The 18,185-nt window shown below is 46.9% G+C and overlaps 1 protein-coding gene across 1 annotated transcript; it reads right to left on the bottom strand.

Moving 5' to 3' along the window:
* Positions 1-5,873: 5,873 nt before the first annotated feature.
* On the bottom strand, positions 5,874-12,805 carry LOC136625386 (uncharacterized). The gene is made up of 4 exons (XM_066599536.1): positions 12,496-12,805; positions 11,427-11,531; positions 9,737-9,806; positions 5,874-8,235 (listed from the first exon to the last, which is right to left on the bottom strand). Exons 1-4 carry the CDS (start codon positions 12,799-12,801, stop codon positions 7,949-7,951), a joined length of 768 nt encoding a protein of 255 aa, XP_066455633.1. The 5' UTR covers positions 12,802-12,805; the 3' UTR covers positions 5,874-7,948.
* Positions 12,806-18,185: the final 5,380 nt, after the last annotated feature.

Raw genomic sequence — 18,185 nt, 5'->3', positions numbered from 1 at the left:
ATAGGCTCAAACTCAGATCAGTTGGTATGATCAGGGAAATGCAGATAAGTTTATAAGTTCGGGCTCGATGAGTTTATAAGTTCGGGCTTGACGCGTTTCCCCACAAATACGTGGTTCATCAGGAGAAAAACATATATTAGGATAACTACTTGTGTTAGTATACACAGTTTTGTACTACGTGATAAACAGGAATCACTTAGTGATGATCAGGTAAGTTTTATCAACCACTGAGAATAAGTAGATCTCTCATGTGAGGCAGAATATGTTCACCATTATGCGTTAGGTTCTGTTTTTTCTGAGATAGAGCGTAGAAGAATAGAAGTCTCTTTTTTCGTCAGACCAAGTTAAACATTTGTTACAGCTGTCCTACTAACAAAACACTGTTCACAACATGTACATTTTGGTAATATAAAAACTTTAACCCGTCCTTGAGGAAAGGGCCAGTTTTCGTCAATTTCATGTTTGTTTTCTGCTCTCACCTTTTAAAAACCTTTTTTATTTTTCCATCAACATTCCTATCTGAGGGCTTGTTTTTTTGCAGCACAAATTGAGAAATGCTGTAGAAATTCTCAAACAACTGTGGAAGTTTTAATTTATGTGTGGCCCCCAATATTGAAGTTTGATTTGGACCAGACTGCTATATACCTGAAAACTCTGCTTTAACCCCTTAAGGACGTGGCCTTTTTTTACATTTTTGTTTTTCCATCCCCACTTTTAAAAAATAACTGCCTGAGGGCTTGTTTTTTGCGGGATGAGTTGTATTTTTTAATTGTACTATTTAACATACTGAAAAATTCAAAGTGGAGTGAAATGGAAAAAAATAAAACAAAATTCCAGCATCTTTGGTGCGGTCTTGTTTCTACTGTATACACACTATAGCAAAAATGACATGATAACTTTATTCTTAAGTACGACTACTATGACAACAAATTTGTATAGTTTTTTTTATTGCTGGACTACTTTAAAATATAAAATATCTTTGAAAAAAAATTATTTTCTGCTGCCATCTTCTGACAGCCATAAAGGTTTTTATTTTTCTGTCGACATAGCTGTTTGAGGACTCATTTCTTGAAGGCCATGCTGTAGTTTCTACTGGTACCATTTTAGAGTTTATGACTTTTTGATCATTTCGTCACATTTTTTCTGGAGAAGGGGTGACCAAAAAAAGCGCAATTCTGGCGGGCCTTTTTTTTTTCTGCGTTCACCGTTTACGGTAAATAATGAGTTAGTTTGATAGATAGATCGGACTTTATTAATGCAGCGATACAAATATGTTTGGTTTTTTTTATAGATTTTTTTATTATTATAAATATGGCAAAGGTTTTTTAAGTTTTATATAATAATTGTTTCATTTTTTTTAGATTGATTTAAGGTTTTGGTTTGTTTTTTTTAGTCCCCATAGGGAACAAGAACTTCCAATAGTTTCATCGCTCCTACAGTATGATGTAAAACCTATACCGCGATCTGACAGCCAATCTATTAAGCCACAGGCATGGCTTGATAGGCAATCTGCAATGGCAGCCCTAGGGGCTTTCAGAAGGCCCTCAGCTGCCATGGAAACTGAACGGCATTTCACAATCTCATTTCGGGGGCCATTCGGGACCCCAAACTCTGTTACGGGCATTTAAATGTTGCAGTCAGAATACACAGTGGCATTTAAAGGGTTAATACCTGCCATCAGCGGTGGTGCTGATCGGAGCTGTTGCAGGGGGGCGTCAGCTATAAGCAGTCAGCACCTGCATTGTATGGATTGGGATTAACCCCCGATCCCCCTCCATACAAACCCCGAACCTCCATGATGTAAATCTACGACTGATTGTTGGTCTTTTTACAGACTGTCGAGTGCATGAACGTTCGGAGGAGTAAGTACTGCACGTACTCCTTAATGCCACACTGAATTGTGAATTGTCCTTTTATTTGCTTTAGCATAAACATTTTACATTATATGGAAAGCAATGTTTAAAAAGAACCATAATCATCTCCCTGGAGAGCGAATTAAAATGATCCCCTAATTTCAGGACAAAATTCGGTCCCAGCACAGAAGGGTGGTATATTACCTGCAGCTGTTTCCTGCAACCCTCCAATCTGTCAGACCCCATTTTTGGATGTCCAAGTTGGCTGCAGCAATTTTCTAACTAGCAATGCACTGCTGCCTGATAGGCCAGTGCTGATCACGTGAACAGCTCTGGCCAATCAGAGAGCAGGTATAAGTGCACTGGTAGTCTAAAACTACCAATGCACTGTGAGGATTAGCCTGAAGATAGTTTCAGTCATCTTGGACAACTGAAAATGGGACCTGGAACCAGTGGATCAGAGGGACGACAGAGTGAAACAACTGCAGGTAACATACCCCCCCATCCTAGGACAGAAACTTTTCCTGAAACTGGAGGGTTACTTTAAAAGGAGCTACATTCAACACAGTTGAAAATCTCCCGTCATATACACTGAACATAACGTCTTGAGGCATGCCTCTGTATAGTAAACACTTATCTACAATATGAACTTGAAAAGGAAGTGTTGCATTTACAAAAAAAATAAAAAATAAACTTTTTCCCCATTTCTTCTCAAATAAATCCATCTAATTCAAGGCAGCAGGAATCTTGTGACAGGCATCTTTGCATTGAGGAATAATATACAAATGTGAAATGAGGTAATCCATTCTTATAAAAAGTATATATACATTGCTCAAAACATAAGGGAACACTTTGCAAAAATAATCATGCTGGATGATGGTGCAGGCAGTATAAGATTCCCCGCAGCGTCTCCAGACTCTTGCACATCAGTCACGGGTACTTGTTAGACTCTCCTTTGAGGAGAACAGGACATCAGGGGCAGACCTACCAATTCTTGTGCTCTCTGTGGAATGCCAATGGAGCTGCACAGTGCTGGGCTATGCCCACAGGGGCCACTACAGGACATCGGGCCCTCAGTGACCCTCATGGAGTCCGTTTCTGAAAGTTTAGTCAGCAACATGCAGACCAGTACCAGCTGGAGGCCTTTGGTAGGACTGGCAGCGCTCGGCCTGTTCTGATGCTGACTGATGCCCGTCTACTGCCATGTCCAACTCTCCTCGTAACAGCCTGTATCTTCTCCATGCTCTTGAAAATGTACAGAAAGACACAGCAAACCTTCTTGTGACGGCATAGGCTTCAGAATGGTGCTATTACACGAGTGCTAGCAGTTACTGCAAGCTCTCATGTTTTCCTGACAATTGCCGGGCTGAACCTGCAAATGCAAGTACAGCCAGACAATTAGCGCTATTATATGAGGGTTAACGGCTCTCGTGTAATAGAGTCCTAACTGGACAGATTGATATTGCTGATGTTTAAGTGTTCATTAAGCCTAAGGTAGCCTTCACACTGGCGTGAAAATTGTGCGATGTTTGTGCGTTGCGAGACACACAAGTATAAACCCCATTCTTTTGAATGGGTTCATTTACATTAGCGATGTTTTCCTACATGGCACCGTGATATGATGCTATGCGGGACATGTAGCGCAGCATGTTCTATCTAGCTGCAAGATCACCCATTGTTTTCAAAGCAATGGGTGAACGCCACAGCAGAGAACTCCTATTACACCCGCGCGGGGATTCCCTTCATCCCCAAAGTGATGCGAGACTGTTTTCACGTGAAAACTCCTCACATCCATGGGGCTTTCACATGATGGCAAGTGTAATATGGGGCCATGAATCATAACCCGATATCATGCTCACCGGTCTGAAGGATCCCTAAGGCAGCTTTTGTAGTGCACTAGCAATTTATGCTAGAATGCACGCTTTCTCGATAACTGGTGGGTTGCACTTAGCAAATAGTGCCATTATACAAGTGTTAACGGCATTTGTGTAAAAGCACCATAAGCGTCCCCGTAATTTTTTTTTCTTTTTTTGAGTGCATGTACCTCGTGTTTATTGGAAAATTCGACCTTAAATGAAAATAGAAGGACAGATTTCCTAAGGGTTTGTTCACATCTGCATGCAGCACTATTTCATCCTGTGAAATGCTAGGAGACATAACGTGAAAGCCAATGGAGTCAGTTTAGTTCTATCATAGGAGGGATCCGGTTTGGCTACGGATTCCATTTTCCTGTTCCTAGAATAGGATACCAGAACCAGAGGCGTAACTTGAAGCTCCTGGGCCCCAATTCAAAATCTGTAACAGGGCCCCCAACTATAATGCTTTATTCATAGGACTGGGCTCCCTATATGGAGAAGATGGGCCTTATGGGCCGCCTAAGGGTCTTGGGCCCGGGTGCAACCGCATCCCCTATAGTTACGACAGTGACCAAAATCCACAGCACAGATGCCAACGAGTGTTAATCCTATCTAACAGTTTGGGTGCGTTCACACCTGTGCTGGGGATTCTGCTTTCCTGCTCCATTTGGCAAGTAGGAAGGGGAATCCCCAAGGCCAAACAGTTCCATCTCTGGATGGAACCAAACAGCCCGCTTTCCACCCCCCATTTGTCTGTTTTTCGGATGAAAGAAAAAGCGCTGCATGCAGCACTTTTTTTTCTCCTGCGGGAGGTTTTGACGCAGATGTGAAACCTTAGAAAGTATAAGCATAGACCAGGCAGTCTAAAAATGTGCCAGAATCAACCACAGAGGCTCACCCTGGATGATACATTTGGTGCATCTGTAAACAATTGTCTAACTTTATATCACCGTGCCCCAAACTTTTAGCACATTGACATGCAGTCATGAGAGAGACTAAGTACACTCTCTTTCAATTCTATGGTTTTACAGATCAGGACATAATAAAAACATAGAAGGTCTTAGCATTAGGTAACTACTGGGGTGTGAAGACTTTATATCCACTGGACATCTCAGACTGTAAAGACAATTAAAAAAAGAATGAACCAGTATGGCTTGTTTGGAAGAGTTGCCAGGAGAAAGCCTCCTCTTTCCAAGAAGAACATGGCAGCACGGCTAAAGTTTGCAAAGTTGCCTTTGAACAAAACCACAAGACTTCTTGAACAATGGCCTTGATTTATAAATATTGATGTATATTACGCAATTCTTTTTAGAACTCAACAGTCTTAAATTGCGCCCCGGTGCATGGATTTGTAAATCTGGCACAATTTACACTGCTTTACACCAATAGAAGGGCTTCTAAATCATAAAATGACAATCCTGTGTACAACACACAACTATGGCATAATGTAATGTAATCCTGCGATGCCAACAGCCCATTTGTTTATATTAAGACACTCACTTAATCGTTTTTTTCGTATGCGATTTACTCGTTTGAAATAAATCGCTGCATGCTCTATCGTGGCACGTGTTATGCATGCATACACACCAACACAGTGCATGGGAATTGGGGCACGCAACAAAAACACATGTCATTGCATACTTGCTGCATACCAGTGCATGGCACACCAGTTCATACGGTTGTGTGAGCCCAGCCTAAAAGCTCATACTCATGGCCGGGGGTTGGATTCCGACTGCAAAATCAGACCCGACGCCCCACAGAGACTCCATACTCACCTCTCGGGATGTGCCGCAAGCGTCTCGGCTGGCAAGCATGCGCAGTGCATGTCGCGCCGGTGCTGAGCTGTGACGCGGCTTCTCGCGGTACTTCCACAGTGCCCACTGCACGGAATATTGCGGGACGGACGGCTTCCAATGACTGCAATGGAAGCAGTCCACGTGATTTTCCCCACAGAATACAACATGCTGCGATTCTCCCCCACGAGCGGGGAAAAAAAAACAAAAAAAAAACGCAGTGGATTTCTGCTCGTGGGCAGGGGAGAATATTTTAACCTAGCATGTCTATGGACAGTCATTGCTGCGGAACTCGCGGTGGGCATCGGGCCGTGAATTCCGCAGTAATTATCCGTCCGTAGGCATTAGTCCTAAGACACATTACAAAAAAATCTATACAAATAGCATACTTTATTTCATATAGTTACAAACAGATAAAAAAACATGCATAAAAAAAGAGAAATAGTGTCTATTCAATCAGCTATACAAGGTTACAATAATAAAAAATATATGCAAAAATCACACATGAATAGTACATACCGGTAGTGAAATACCTGTACAGACACCGTAAAATACCATGTAAACTGTACCCCACTGCTTGTTTAACCCAAGCTCCTCATCCGTTGTTGGGGTGCAGAATACTGGTGTAAAAAAGTCGCAAACCCTTGCACAAACTCCACTTGTCCAAAAAGTTTGCAACTTTTCTTCCTCCTGAGCCTTCCCTGCTACTTCTCTAAGAAGTAGGAGAATTTCTGGAGAGGGCGCTGCTGCCCCAGACTGACATGTTTATGTATAATTTATGCCACAAACTGGCATAAATTATGCCAGAAACGTACGTATGGGCGGGACCAGGTGTACATATCGCTGATGGCGCAGAGGTACCAGAACAGTGCTAAATACATGGATTAGTAATAGAGATCAGCAAACCTACTAGTTTCGAGTAATTACTCGATCGAGCACCGCGATTTTCGAGTACTTCAGTACTCGGGTGAAATGATTCGGGGGTGCCGGGGGAAAGGCGTGGCGGCGCGGGGGTAGCAGCGGGGAACAGGGGGAGCCCTCTCTCTCTCCCTCTCCCCCCCACTCCCTGCTGCTACCCCCCACTTACCCACGGCGCCCCCCGAATTTTTTCGCCCGAGTACGGAAGTACTTGAAAATCGCAGTACTCGGGCGAAAAAGGGGCGTGGCCGAGTACGCTCGCTCATCTCTAATTAGTAAATTTCTTCCAAGATGTTTTTTTTTTATTATGTCCCAATACATAAAACCATAAAATTCAAAGAAGGTGCACTTGGTTTTTTTTTTCCCCTATGTAAACCGTGCCTCTTTCTCGCTAAGACACAAACTCTGGTCAAGCAAAATGTAGTGCATTATACGGTTAGGTGCATTTGCTGTAAAATTAGGTCTAAAACTTGATGCCATATGCAACAGAAATGTGCCAAATTTAGATGGATTTCATGTCTTAGGACTAATGCACACGGACGGATTTCTGCTGCGTTTCCCGCAGCGGAAATCCGCAGCTATTAGGTTCTATTGAGCCTAATGGCTTTCCTGCTGCCAATGCTCACATGCGGATTTCCGCTGCGGGGAAAAAATTGCAGCATGTTTTATTTCACCGTGGATTTCCACAGTGGGAGGTCTCCATTAATACAGTATTAATGGAGACCGCGGAAATCCACGGCGGAATTCCACGATCACTCGCGTTTTTAAATGCAATACTCCTGCAGCGCAACGCTCGTGGGCATGAGCCCTAAGAGTAAACACTTTAGTAAATCTGACCCAAATGTTTAGTTAATATATGGAATGCAAATGTAGCAACTTGTTCCGGTTTTGTTTACTAAATATAAAAATATGTAACAAAGTCACTACATATTTATAGCGTCAGAGACTATAAGGCCGCCTGCGGACGGCCGACCCGAGCGTCTGCAGAGAGCAGTGTTTCACTCACCTGCTCCCGCGGCCCCAGCTCTTTCATGTGCCAGCTGCCGGCGCATGCGCAGAGCGGGGCCGGCGGCCAGTGAGTGACGTTTCTGTGCGGGGCTCGCACAGAAATAGAGCATGCCGCAATTTGTTTGCCGCATGAGATTTTGTGTGGCCAAATCGCGGCAGTCTGCCTAGTATTGCATTAGTTAATGCAATCCTATGGCAGCTTCCAGGGGCGGAAATTCAGCGGAATTTCCGCCCGTGTGCAGGAGGCCTAACTCCTCCAAGCTGTTCCTTCTCTAGTGCGGACTTGACAGTACAAGTCTCCCTTTCCTAAAGTGCAAGTTTACCCTTCACTAAACTCAGTTCTGGCGTTCCCATTTAATCTCCTACTACAGTAGTCATTCAGTCATGGTGGACGATGCGCGGATCCATTGGCGGAGTGTAGAACACCACAGCACAAGTGATTGTGTAATGCACATCCAGCCATTAGCTGAGCAGTAAATCAGTTGTGTCTTCCTGCAAAAAACAGCATATCCTCAAGACGTTATACTTCCAGCTCAGTCTCGGCATACTGAAAATGAGCCCCATCACAGAGAACAAACTGGGGATTCTTCCGCTTCCATACACTAAAGGAGTCCACCTGTCCTGGCCAACTGGGCAACCGGATCCGCTTCACACAGCAAAAGTCTTCAGCCAGGGAAAGTTGGAAGGCACGTGAGGTGGACTGACCCCAGGGGTTGGAGGACAAAGTTTCACCAAGAAGTTCCCCTACATGAAAAAGTGTGTGACCCCTGAAGTAAGCCAGACAATCCAGAGAGAAGTGGGACGTTTCTGTAAAACAGCAGTAACACACGTCATCCTACTTTCCTTTTAGTGAAAGTGTAGATTCAGTTTAGTAGTTGTTCTCTGCCATTTCTAGGTCCTGTTTTCAGCAGTCCACGATGGTCAATAAAATCTTCATACTAGCTTATTATGACAGTGCATTGATATGATTGGACTACCAATGCCCTATACCTGCTCTCTGATTGGCCAGAGTTGTTCACATGATCAGATCAGCACTGGCCAACCCAAAAGCCACGTACAGTGTGCATTAGATAGTTACAAAACTGCTGCAGCCATCTTGAACGGCCAAAAAAAAGCCCGGAGCTGGTGGATCAGAGGGGCGGCAGAGAAGAACAATTGCAAGTGATATACCCCCCTCCTGCTCCTGTCCCAAGATAGAGCTTTTTCCCGAAACTGGAGAATTACTTTAAGGGTAAGTTCACAGCTGAATTTTCTGCAGCATTTTGCAGCAACAGTAACGTGGAGAAGGTTTGAAGAAACATCATCTACAAGATGCCAAGAGATCCACAGCAAAAAAATCAACCTGCGCTGTGAATTTTACATCTGCAGCATGGTAATTTAAAGGAGATGTCCCGCGCCGAAACGGGTTTTTTTTTTTTTAAACCCCCCCCCCGTTCGGCGCGAGACAACCCCGATGCAGGGGTTAAAAAAACCACCCGCACAGCGCTTACCTGAATCCCGGCGGTCCGGCGTCTTCATACTCACCTGCTGAAGATGGCCGCCGGGATCCTCTGTCTTCGTGGACCGCAGCTCTTCTGTGCGGTCCACTGCCGATTCCAGCCTCCTGATTGGCTGGAATCGGCACGTGACGGGGCGGAGCTACACGGAGCCGCTCTCTGGCACGAGCGGCTCCATAGAAGACTGCTGAAGACCCGGACTGCGCAAGCGCGGCTAATTTGGCCATCGGAGGCCAAAAATTAGTCGGCTCCATGGAGACGAGGACGCCAGCAACGGAGCAGGTAAGTATAAAACTTTTTATAACTTCTGTATGGCTCATAATTAATGCACAATGTACATTACAAAGTGCATTATTATGGCCATGCAGAAGTGTATAGACCCACTTGCTGCCTCGGGACATCTCCTTTAAGTTGTAAGTATTCTGCAGTAATGTATTACAGATACACATACTGCCCTCTGCTGGTCATATTACAAAAGGTCCTCCTTGAGACAATTTAGACACACTACATGTCCTACTGTTGGAAAGTCTATAAATGTCATCACTCTGCAATGAGATTCTGATACTAAAGCTGTGCTATAAAGAAGGCAACTATAAAGGCATATAGCTTTAGTGGGGTATCCCTGTGCCCACCCCATTATGGGCCCCCCATCCATACAAGAGGATAATACAATCCATGTTACCAGAAAAAACACAAAAAGGTTAAAAGAAAATAAATAAGACACAAATGTGTCAATTATAAATCAGAGAAATCAGAGTAGGAAATGAAGACCGAAGAAGTGGGTTTAGCAGAATATAATAAGAAACCGTTACCATCTGCATCCGGCCAGGCCAGGAACAAGGCTCTATCCGGGTGGTTCTCCAACAGTTCAGGACCTCCAGTCTAGAGAGAACAAGAGTTGTAGATTCAGATGCCGCACCTAAACCAGTGGAACAAGTACTACACAGTGCCGGTATATTCCCATGTCAGACCTTCCTGGTATATCCAAAGGACGTGCCATGAAAGTCTGATAGATGCAGGTCCCATCTCCAGGACATGTACCTATCTCTACTTCTGACCCCCAGCCTTCAGATTGGGGGGAGTGTGGTCCCTGAGGTGGTCGGGAGTAGAGATGAGCGAGTATACTCGCTAAGGCACATTACTCGAGGGAGTAGTGCCTTAGCCGAGTATCTCCCTGCTCGTCTCTAAAGATTCGGGGGGCAGGGAGCGGCGGGGGAGAGCGGGGGGGGGGGGGAAGAACAGAGGGGAGATCTCTCCCCCCCCCCCCCACAACTCACCTGTCACCTGCGCCGGCCCCCGAATCTTTAGAGACAAGCGGGGAGATACTCGGCTAAGGCACTACTCGCTCGAGTAATGTGCCTTAGCGAGTATACTCGCTCATCTCTAGTCGGGAGTGACCAAAGACAGCAGAGCTGGCTGAATGTGAACAGACCCTTAAAAGTGGTATTCCACTACTTTTACTATTGATGACCTATCCTTAAGAGAAATCATCAATAGCTGATCAGCCGATCGTCAAGCCGATGTCAGTGGAGTGGGTGGGATGTCCACAACGGTGGTCGGGGCCAGGAGTGTAATAGCTAGCTTCACTGCCATTGAAATCAATGAGCCTCCTATTACACTTCCAGCTCCGATCACAATGAAGAAGCAGAAGTGTAGTAGGAGACATCGCTCCCATTGACTTCTATGGGAACGAAGCTAGCTATCCGATGTGGACATCCCACCCGCTGCACTAAAAGCCGATCTGTGGGGATCCTGAGGATGGGTCACAAAAAAGGCAGATTTGCTGAATAAAAGTCAATGCGTGTTACTGAAAATACAGCCAGCTACATCGACGACTAAAAAAAAATTAAGGCTCTCAGAACGCAACGACACAAAAATATTTTTTTTCCCCTTAAACATTCTTTATAAAAATATATTTTTTTTAAATATACATTTTTGGCATCATTGAAATCATAATGACCCACAGAATAAAGACTCGTTTACACGCAAAGACAAGCTTTCAAACGGTTGAAAGATTAAACATTTTAGCGATCATTTTGCATAAAGTGTTAATGGACACTACTGTCCATTAACACTTTATCATCTGCATTTGCGTGTAAAAGGGCCTCCAGGGCTAACAGCAGAAAAAGAATAAGCCCCCTAGGAAAACCAGGATAGAAATTGGATTGGAAAGAGTTAAGCGTTTCTAAATGCAATGTGTCGCCCACTGAAATCCTTAGGGGGCGTTTTCACGGCTGTCAAACACATGGTAGAATGTTGTGTACAGCGGTTTACTACATTGTTGGAGGCAGCATTCTATGTCACCGGGAGGGAAGGTGGTGACGTCATCAGGAGGGAAGGTGGTGACGTCATCGGGAGGGAAGGTGGTGACGTCATCGGGAGGGAAGGTGGTGACGTCATCGGGAGGGAAGGTGGTGACGTCATCGGGTGCTCTGGAAGGACAAACCACGTAGAGACGGAACAACAATACGGCTTTCTCATCAAGACCTCCGCCGCTCTTACCAGCACCTCCGTGTAACGCATCTCCGGGGGAAAAATGGTGTTCTGGTCAAAAGCCACGACATCCAGTCCACGGGAACGCAGCAGGAACTCCCAATACCCCGTGCCCTGGGCAAACAGCAAAGAGAGGTGAGCCAGCGCCGGGACAACCGCCTACAGACAGTCAGCAGAGACACGAGAGGGACGGGTTGTGGGGCACTTAGGGTCAATCATTCCCCACCACTTAGAGGCCACCAGCACACGAGGGGTGGCGATACACCACAGACAGAGCGGCCGACCTCACCCGGACAATCATCTCATATGTGTGGCGCCTCCTGACTCCCCAACCGCAGGCGTGGGCGGAGGAAATCAGGAGCGACAGCGGGACTTAAGGCATTTGGTCTGAGAGAAGCCGCTGCCAGAAGAGCCCGACTGCAGGTTCCTTCCTCCCACCTGTATACAGCATGCTCCTCCCCCCCACCTGCATACACCACGCATGTACGCTCCTCCTCTCCCCCAACCTGCATACACCACGCACGCACCTCCCCCCACCTGTACACAGCATGCTCCTCCCCCCACCTGTACACAGCATACTCCTCCCCCCACCTGTACACAGCATGCTCCTCCCCCCCTGTATACAGCATGCTCCACCCCCGACCTGTATACAGCGCGCTTCTCCCCCCCCCGCCCCGCCCCGCCCCGCCCCGCCACCTGTACACAGCATGCTCCTCCCCCCACCCATATACAGCATGCTCCTCCCCCCCACCTGTATACAGCATGCTCCTCCCCCACCTGTATACAGCATGCTCCTCCCCCCCCCCCCACCTGTATACAGCATGCTCCACCCCCGACCTGTACACAGCGCGCTTCTCCTCCCCCCCCCCCCCACCTGTATACAGCGCGCACGCTCGCCTCCCCCCATACACTACAGACCCTCACACACGCTATATATTATATATACACACATTATACACTCCCCCATATACAGTGTGTGTATATACATATATACTCAGTATGCAGTCTCCCCTGTGACACCCAGTTTATACACTACAGCCAGCACAGCCTCTCCCTCCCCGCTGGGCGGCGCACTCACAGCTCCTGCAGACACCAGCGGTAAGCCGAGAGCCGCCAGCAGCTGCAGCACCTGCGGACTGGGCACGGAGAAGGAGAAGAGGATCTGCAGCCGCTGGCAGCTGGACGCCTCCTCCAGGCTCCGCAGCAGCTGCAGCAGCTCCTTCCTGCGGGGGGCGGAGGTCTCCGGGTCACAGAACCTGCGCACGTCCGCCGGCAGCTGCTGCATCTTCCACTCGTACAGCCGGTGGTACAGGTTCTCCCCGTCGTGCTTCCGCTGCTCCAGCGTGTCCCACCGCAGCTCGGCCGCCGCCGCCGCCGCCGCCATACAGCCGCACGGGGCGCCTCTCAGCGGGACTGCCGGTGCTCTACTGCCACCTGCTGGAGAGACCTGGCGCTGCACCGTGCACATTGTACAGAAGTCCTACAGTACAGGAAGGAGTTAACCCTCTCATTCCTGCAAATACGGAAAAAGCTTTGTGGAATAGTTATAAAACTCTATTTTTCACTCCTCTGAGACCCGCCAGCACAAGTTCCCACCAAAGGGAGGCAGGACGACGGGTGAGGTTGGATTTCACCTTACCTGATGTCAGGGCTTTTCCACATTAGCGCTGCTTTAGCGCATTTTAGCCACGTGAAAGAGCGCGGCTATGCTGCACTAATGATCGCGTGAACGGGTGATTTCCAGCTATATTAATTAGCCGGTTAGAAAACGCAATTCCAGGCAGACGGCCGCGATTTGTCTGTGTGAAATTACGCTAAAAAAAAATTGTGGCATGCTCTATTTCTGTGCGGGGCTCCCCGACCGCCAGCTCCGGTCTGCGCATGTGCCGGCAGCTGGCACATCAAAGAACCGGAGCCGCGGGAGAGGTGAGCGCCACGCTAGTCTCTGCAGGGGCTTGGGTCTGGTCCCGCTGCGAGAATTCTCGCAGCCGGATCCGACCCGGCCGTCTGCAGGCGGCCTTACCCATAGCTGTTTCTTATTTAAAAAATAGAAAATTCATGTTGCAAAATATTGGTATTAGGAACAGTATTAAAATCATCTTTAAACGTAATTCAAAAGGTGCAGAAACTGAATGCAAACATTGTAGCAAAGTGTCTGTTTAGGAAGTGTGTGTCTGGACTCGAACCCAGGAGTGCTCTTGTACTCTAGGCGACGGCTCTTCCTGCTGAGCTGTTAAGTTCTCTGGATAGCTCCTCTCTAGAGATGAGCGAACCTACTCGTTTCGAGTAATTACTTGATCGGAGCGGGGGGGGTAGCAGCGGGGAACAGGGGGGAGCCCTCTCCCTCTCCCCCCCCCCCCCCGCTGCAACCCCCCACTCACCCACGGCGCCCCCCGAATTTTTTCGCCCGAGTACGGAAGTACTCGAAAATCGCTGTATTCGGGCGAAAAAGGGGTGTGGCCGAGTACGTTCGCTCATCTCTACTCCTCTCCTGAATCTTGCTCTTGTTCCTGGCTAGTGTCTTCTTGATTGGCTCCAAAAATCAATACTTACCTATTCCTCTGTAAGCAGTCTTTTTACAGCATCTTTTCCTCGTTGAGCTTCTCCAGTCCCCTGGGTCATCTTATCTCCAGCCGTCTGGATCATTTTTTTGTTATGACGCATCCATTCTCCGCAGTCTTCTTCTGTCAGGTCAGTGTAGGTTACTTCACTAGTTACGTAACATTCACTGCCTAGGAAGGAATGCTGATCTATTGCCGAGACTGCGCATACAAGCTGTCTCGTCGCAAGAGTTCGTATACTATTGCAGAAAAACCCCATGCATCCTCAGTCTTTGCAATGGCTCAGCACTCCCTGCTATAAACTCTACTTTACTAGTGACCGGTGCATTGCCTTGCAGGAAGGCGACTGCAGAGAATAGACGCTTTGTCACTGGAAGAAGAAGAATTGTCCGGCTTGCGGTGAGATGACCCGGAAGGACCGCAGGAGCCAGGAGAAGATCAGCGGGGAGAAGAAGCAGTGAGAAGACTGACAGAGAAGGAATAGGCGAGTATAGGATTTTTGTTTTCTAATGACAGAACCCATCTAATAACTTTGCTTCTTCACCCTTCGATCCAAAGAATAATCAGCAGACAGACTTCTCTTAAAGGGGTTGTCCCGCGCCGAAACGGTTTTTTTTTTTTTTCAACAGCCCCCCCGTTCGGCGCGAGACAACCCCGATGCAGGGGTTAAAAAAGCAAACCGCACAGTGCTTACCTGAATCCCCGCGCTCCGGTGACTTCTTACTTACCGGTTGAAGATGGCCGCCGGGATCTTCTCCCTCGGTGGACCACAGCTCTTCTGTGCGGTCCATTGCCGATTCCAGCCTCCTGATTGGCTGGAATCGGCACGTGGCGGGGCGGAGCTACCAGGAGCCGCTCTCCGGCACGAGCGGCCCCATTCAGAAAAGAAGAAGACCCGGACTGCGCAAGCGCGTCTAATCTGGCGATTAGACGCTGAAAATTAGACGGCACCATGGAGACGAGGACGCTAGCAACGGAGCAGGTAAGTGAATAACTTCTGATAACTTCTGTATGGCTCATAATTAATGCACAATGTACATTACAAAGTGCATTAATATGGCCATACAGAAGTGTGTAGACCCACTTGCTTTCGCGGGACAACCCCTTTAACTAATATGCAATTCAGAATTAGGAAACACCTCTAGAGAGAGAGTTTTCAGGCAGGAGTCAGACAGAACCCAGACAGTAGGCAGGCAGGAGTATAACTAGCGACCTCTGAGAGGAGGGGCTGAAAATAAATAAACACAAACTAACGGTGATTGGCTGGCTAGATTGTTTCACGCCCCAGACAACCAACCTGCCCATGCATATGCAGAGAACAACTGCATTTGTCAATGCCTAGCATCAGAATGACAGTGAGCATATGGGATGCGTGGGTCACTTGGGCCGGGCTGATGCCATGAAGTCACCCTGGTCCCATTCCTAAATTGCATCCAGTGCGCCCTGGCAAGTACATGATTCTTAGCATAGGCCATCAATGTTTGATCGGTGAGGTTCCAAGTAAGACATCAGTCCTAATAACAGCAGTACATGCCCCAGATCCCAGCAGAAGTCATCCGCCGAGATTAATGATAGTGAAGGGATTTCTAATAACAGTTGTCATTTGATTCTAATGTGTAATGTAATGGACTGACATGTGGATTTCATGTCACCTGAGCTGGAGATCCCCTTTATTCTATATTAATCATGCAGAACACAAATATACCAGATTTTAATGATAATTCGAAAGTGAGACACCAAATACATGTAAATTTATGCTACTTATGTCTGCTCCATTTACTACACTACGATATCTAGTACTGACTCCTCAGGAGTTTATAGGGAAAGTCTCAGACTACACTTCTTCCCAGGGCTTAAAGGGTCTCTGTCAGCAAAATAAAAAAAATTATACTCCCCTCCATCCTGCCCTGCATAACTTTACATTCTAACCTGTGGAAACAGAAAAGTAAAAAAACAAAGCATACTCACCTAATCCTTTTGTTCTTGGTCCGTATGTTGTTCAGGTGCCGTGTGAGGGGGCCTTTTTAAGCGGCTCCTGCGTGCGCATACGTGCTCCCACTGTCCTGGCCTCATCTAACCTCTGCTGTCCACGGAGAGTTGACGGCGAGTGCGCATGCACGCTGGGAAAGGTGGACGTATGCGCACTCGGCATCGCCTCTCCGAGGACAGCAGAGGTTAGACACGGCCAGGCCAATCAGTGGGCGATGCTTCACTTGTGACGCGTTGACCACTGACCTGGGTGGCAGTACTTGCTGTCCGATAGTGGTCGGAGCAGGAGCGGAAGCTGGCACTTTGCCAGCTTCTGCCCTGCGATCGGATGGCTGCGGGAGGGAGAGGAGAAGAGCAGCAGCCTCCCGGTGACCAGCCCCGTACGGCACAGGTGAGTATGATTTTTTTTTTTCATGACAGAACCCCTTTAACCCCTTCCCTCCCCATGACGTAAGGGTATGTCATGGGAGCGGGGTACTTCCTGCAAAATGACGTACCCTTACGTCATAGGAATAGCGCAAGATCATGACTGATCTCGCGCTATCCCGCAGCAGAAACCATCTGTCAGTGATAGCTGGCCTCCCGCTGCAACAGCGGGGGAGCATCAGATATGCGCCCCCCCGCTGTTAACCCCTTCCCTGCCCCGATCTACATAGATCGCGGCATGGGAAGGGTTCACAGAGGGAGCGCGCTTCCTCTGTGATATTGCCAGGCTCTCGCAATATAATCGCAGAGAGCCCGGCCTGTTGCCATGGCAACAGGACGCCAGATACTGGTGTCCTGTGTTGCCAGTGCCTGGGATCGCTGTATAAGCGATAAGGCATGCCAGGACAGAAGTCCTGCCATGTCTTATCACAGCGATCATCTGTGCTGTGTTTTAAGTCCCTCAGAGGGACATAGTTGGTGTTAAAAAAGATAATAAAAATTTGAAAAAAAGAAAAATATAAAAAAAGTAATAAACTCCTTTTTTGTGCTTTTTCTCATATTAGCATAAAAAAGTTTAAAAAAAATTAAAATGGCACATATTTGGTATTGACAGGTCCGTAACGACGTGTACAAAAAGTTGAACATGCTTTTTATTTTGTACGGCAAAAAGCGTAAAAAACCCCCCTAAAAAACAGAGGCAAAATGCTAATTTTTAGCATTTTGCCTCCCAAAAAATGCAATAAAAGTGATCAAAAAAGCCGTATATTCCCTAAAATGGTACCAATAAAAACTACATCTCGTCTCGTAAAAATAAGCCCTCACAGAGGTCCGTACATAGAAAAATAAAAAAGTTACAGGACTTTGAATGCAGCGATATAGAAAAAAAAATAAGATTTCCCAAAAAAGGGTTTTTATTGCAGAAAAGTGTAAAAACCTAAAAAAAATAATAAGAATTTTGGTATCGTTGTAATCTTACCGGCCTGCAGAAAAAATGTAGTGTATCATTCATGCTGCATGATTAACGCTTTAAAAAAAAATCTATGGCAGAATTGATGCGTTTTTTCTCCCTGTTATCATAAAAAAAATTATAAAAGTTTTACAATATAGTCTATGTACCCAAAAATGGCATTATCAAAAACTACAGTTCGCCACGTAAAAAACAAGCCCTCATACGGCCGCGTTGACTGAAAAATAAAAAAGTTATGGCTTTTGAAAAATGGAGATGAAAATCCGCCAAAAATCGTTGCGTCCTTAAGCCCAAAATAGGCCATGTCATTAAAGGGGTTGTCCCGCGAAAGCAAGTGGGGTTATACACTTCTGTATGGCCATATTAATGCACTTTGTAATATACATCGTGCATTAAATATGAGCCATACAGAAGTTATTCACTTACCTGCTCCGTTGCTGGCGTCCCCGTCTCCATGGTGCCGTCTAATTTCAGCGTCTAATCGCCCGATTAGACGCGCTTGCGCAGTCCGGTCTTCTCCCTTTCGAATGGGGCCGCTCGTGCCAGAGAGCTGCTCCTTGTAGCTCCGCCCCATCACGTGTGCCGATTCCAGCCAATCAGGAGGCTGGAATCGGCAATGGAGCACACAGAGCCCACGGTGCACCATGGGAGAAGACCCGCGGTGCATCGTGGGTGAAGATCCCGGCGGCCATCTTACTAAGGTAAGTAAGAAGTCGCGGGAGCGCGGGTATTCGGGTAAGTACTGGACGTTTTTGGTTTTTTTTTACCCCTGCATTGGGTTTGTCTTGCGCCGAACGGGGGGGCTATTGAAAAGGAAAAAAAACA

This window comes from Eleutherodactylus coqui, chromosome 4, assembly GCF_035609145.1.
Source record: "Eleutherodactylus coqui strain aEleCoq1 chromosome 4, aEleCoq1.hap1, whole genome shotgun sequence".
NCBI lineage: Eukaryota > Metazoa > Chordata > Amphibia > Anura > Eleutherodactylidae > Eleutherodactylus > Eleutherodactylus coqui.
This window is presented reverse-complemented; position numbering and strand designations above follow the sequence as displayed.